This window comes from Diceros bicornis, chromosome 7, assembly GCF_020826845.1.
Source record: "Diceros bicornis minor isolate mBicDic1 chromosome 7, mDicBic1.mat.cur, whole genome shotgun sequence".
NCBI lineage: Eukaryota > Metazoa > Chordata > Mammalia > Perissodactyla > Rhinocerotidae > Diceros > Diceros bicornis.
This window is the reverse complement of record NC_080746.1, coordinates 60,461,750-60,465,154: the sequence shown is the minus strand read 5'-3', so window position 1 is coordinate 60,465,154 and position 3,405 is coordinate 60,461,750. Positions and strand designations below refer to the sequence as shown.

The 3,405-nt window shown below is 38.6% G+C and overlaps 1 protein-coding gene across 1 annotated transcript; it reads right to left on the bottom strand.

Moving 5' to 3' along the window:
• Positions 1–256: 256 nt before the first annotated feature.
• LOC131409033 (olfactory receptor 51G2-like) lies at positions 257–1,279 on the bottom strand. The gene has a single exon (XM_058546240.1). The coding sequence runs from the start codon at positions 1,274–1,276 to the stop codon at positions 257–259; it is 1,020 nt and encodes a 339-aa protein (XP_058402223.1). The 5' UTR covers positions 1,277–1,279.
• Between the last annotated feature and the right edge of the window lie 2,126 nt (positions 1,280–3,405).

The window sequence follows — 3,405 nt, the reverse complement described above, 5'->3', positions numbered from 1 at the left end:
GAATAACTTTACTAGAGTGTTGACTTGATTACTCTTTTAGTTTCACAAACATTTACTGCTGATTTTTTAAAGAAAAGTCATAGTTCTGCTAAGAATGGCCTAACCTGGGTTTAGTGACCATATTCTCTAGTATGTCAACATGAATAGAAAAAACAAAATCATGCTTTTATTCTGTATACTGAAAAGATAGGGTTTACTATTATTGAGGTTTATATCTAGTATCTTAAACACAAAATGTGACTAGTAATATGTAAATTCAGAATTCCACATTAATATGAAATATTCTCATAAATGTAAAGGACAGGAGGAGGAAAGTTGTGTTGTAGAGATTTTTTTCACCTTTCTGTTGCTTGAATTTCTTGAGGATTCTGTCACGAATCTGCTTGGTTTTGACACTGTAGACAATAGGGTTCATGAAGGGTGGAACCAGCAAGTAGACATTGGCCATGAGCACATGGACACTTGGAGAAGCATTCTGCCCATAGCGACGGATCATAGATAGCCCAATCATTGGTGTATAGAAGGTGAGCACAGCACAGATGTGGGAGATACAGGTATTGAGGGCTTTCACCCTCTCTGTCTTGGAGGCTATACTCAACACTGTGCCGAGGATGAGGATGTAGGAGAGAAGGAGGAGCACTGAATCAAGTCCCATGGAGCAAATGACCACTATAAGGCCATAGATGCTGCTAACCCAATGGGTGGATACAGTTGTCTTTATGAGGTCCTGGTGCAGGCAGAAGGGGTAGGAGAGAATATTGACAGGATGATATTGAAGCCTCTTTAGGAGGAAGGAAGCTGGAAAGACCAGAGCCAAGGCCCTTCCAGCAATTGCCAACCCAATCCCAATGATTACGCCATCGGTTAGAATGGCTGCACAACGCAGGGGCTCTCGGATTGCTACAAAGCGGTCGAAGGCCATGGCCAACAGCACAGCTGACTCAGTAATTGAGAAAACATGAATGAAGTACATCTGGACCAGACAAGCATTGAAGGAGATCTCCCTGGCATGGAACCAGAACACACTGAACATGGTAGGCAAGGTTGTGATGGATAGGCCCAGGTCGGTAAGTGCCAGCATTGATAGAAAGTAGTACATTGGTTGGTGGAGGGAAGGCTCAGTTCTGATGATAAATAGGATGGTAATGTTTCCTGCAACTGAGGTGCCATAAACAAAGAAGATGGGGAAGGAAATCAAGCCATATCTGCTTTCGAGGCCTGAGAGGCCTGTCAGGAGGAAGCGAGGGTATAGAGCAGAGCTATTGAAGACAGACATTGTGCTGATGGAGGCACTCTCAGTCTAGGTGGAGAGACAAGAACATGGAACAATTAGGCTAAAAGTCAATATTGCAACAAAAAGCACTGCTCTGATGCATGCTGCTCTGTGTTTACTGTTTTCCATCACTCTTCTGCTCATTATATATAATTACTAATTGTATTTATTATTTTATCAATTAATTTATTTTCTTTATTGCACACTTATTGAGAACATATTTTATAAAAGGAAATCTAGTACTGCTAAAATATAGAGAAATATATACGAATTGCCTTCAAATACTTACAACCCAGTTGATAAAGAGAGTTAAAATTAAAATAAAGTGTTAGTTTAATACAAGGTCCTATAAAACACAGAAAGAAGAAGCCAGCCTGACCCAGGGAGGTCAAGGAAAATTTATTGAAGGTGATTCTTGAATTAGGTATAGAATGACAAATATAAGTTAAATGGGAACAAAGGGCTGTGCTGTGCATTCTGTGCTGATTGACACTCATGTAAACAGAAAGGTATTAGTATTACAAGTGTAAGTGAATATAATTGAGCAAAGCTATAGGGTAGGGTGGCTCTTCAGAGGGTTATTGGACCTAAGACTACATAGAAATGGACCAGAATTTCTGAAGGAACTTGTGCATAAATATAAAGAGCTTGGACTTAATCTTAGAAGACACAAGATAGTCATTTTAATAAAATGTGAACAATTTGATCAGATTTATATTATACCTCTGTCAAACTAGAATCAATGTTAAGAATGGTCAAAAGAATGACAAAATAGAAGGCAGGGAAATCCTTTAGGAGGCTGTTGTGGTAATTTAAAAATTGGATGAACGTGAAATGTAACAATGGGGACGAAAAAGGATAAATAGATATAAAAGTTATAGTGGGAGAAAAAATAACAAAATACTAATTGATGATCATATGCTAAGAATGAGAAAAAGAACCCATGACAAGTTATTTGGTAGATTTTAGTGAAATTTATTGAAATAAACAAACAAACAAACATTCAGAAGGACCTGCATGAAAAGTTGGTGAAACTAGAGGGTAAGATTAATTCAGTTTGGTTAGGATAAATTTGAGGCATGTGTGTTGAGGAGATAGTAGTGTATTGGGTCCCACAGAGGGTTGTCAAAAGGGAAATTATTTGGAAGGATGCCTAATAGAGCAAGGACAGAGAGAAAAAAATTTTCTTAGAAAAGTAAAAAGAAAAATCAAAACAACAACAGCAGAACACATGTAATGTTACAAGAATCTTTTGTGCTCAGGGCTCAGGCACCCAGTGGATGGAATGAACTGTAGGGAACACAAGAGGCAGAATTTACCAGAGAGTGGAGAAGATGAGGCACCATGCTAGGAACCCTAGAGACTTAGTTACTTGGCAACATTATGGCCAGCCAATTCCAGTTTTTCTGGGCACCAAACACCAATAAAAATTTTTCACTGAGTATATTCGATGGCAAAGTTTTTCTAAAATTCATATGGCCCTCAACCTATCCTGCTCCAATACAGTTACTCTTCATAGTTTCCTCTGACAGACTTAGTAATACAACTAATTTCCTAACCCTCTACAGGGATCATGGAAACTTTTCCAATCTGATACCATTTTCTTTCCTTTTTAGGAACAGATACAATAAAGAGAAGAATTACTTTACATGTTCTCCTCCTGTGATTTATATACTACACTAATCATAGTATATTAGGCAATATTGGTCTTTATACACCTCCCTGGTGTTCCTAGCTTTTTATGTCACAAATTTCTCCTGGTCTCCTTCAACGTCACTGAACAATAACTGACAGCACTTTGGCGCTTGCATACAGCTATTTTCTTCTTCCTTGATACTTTCCCTCAAATCTTTCAATATTTTAGGAGACTCCATCCTGCCCAGGTATGCTAGATCTTTCCTCTTAGATCACTTTTTCCTACTTCTTCGTGGAAAAGTCTCTGACAGGATATTCATAACCCGCCTTCAATAAAAGGATCTATTGGATATAGACACAAGCAACCTGCTCTCACTGGCTGCTCCTCTGAAGTCCGAGAAAGTCTGATGACGACTGTCATTCACTACCTCTATCACTGTGGACAGATTACTAAACTTCTTGGATCATAAAAAACTGGGAACTGTGTTACCCTAGGT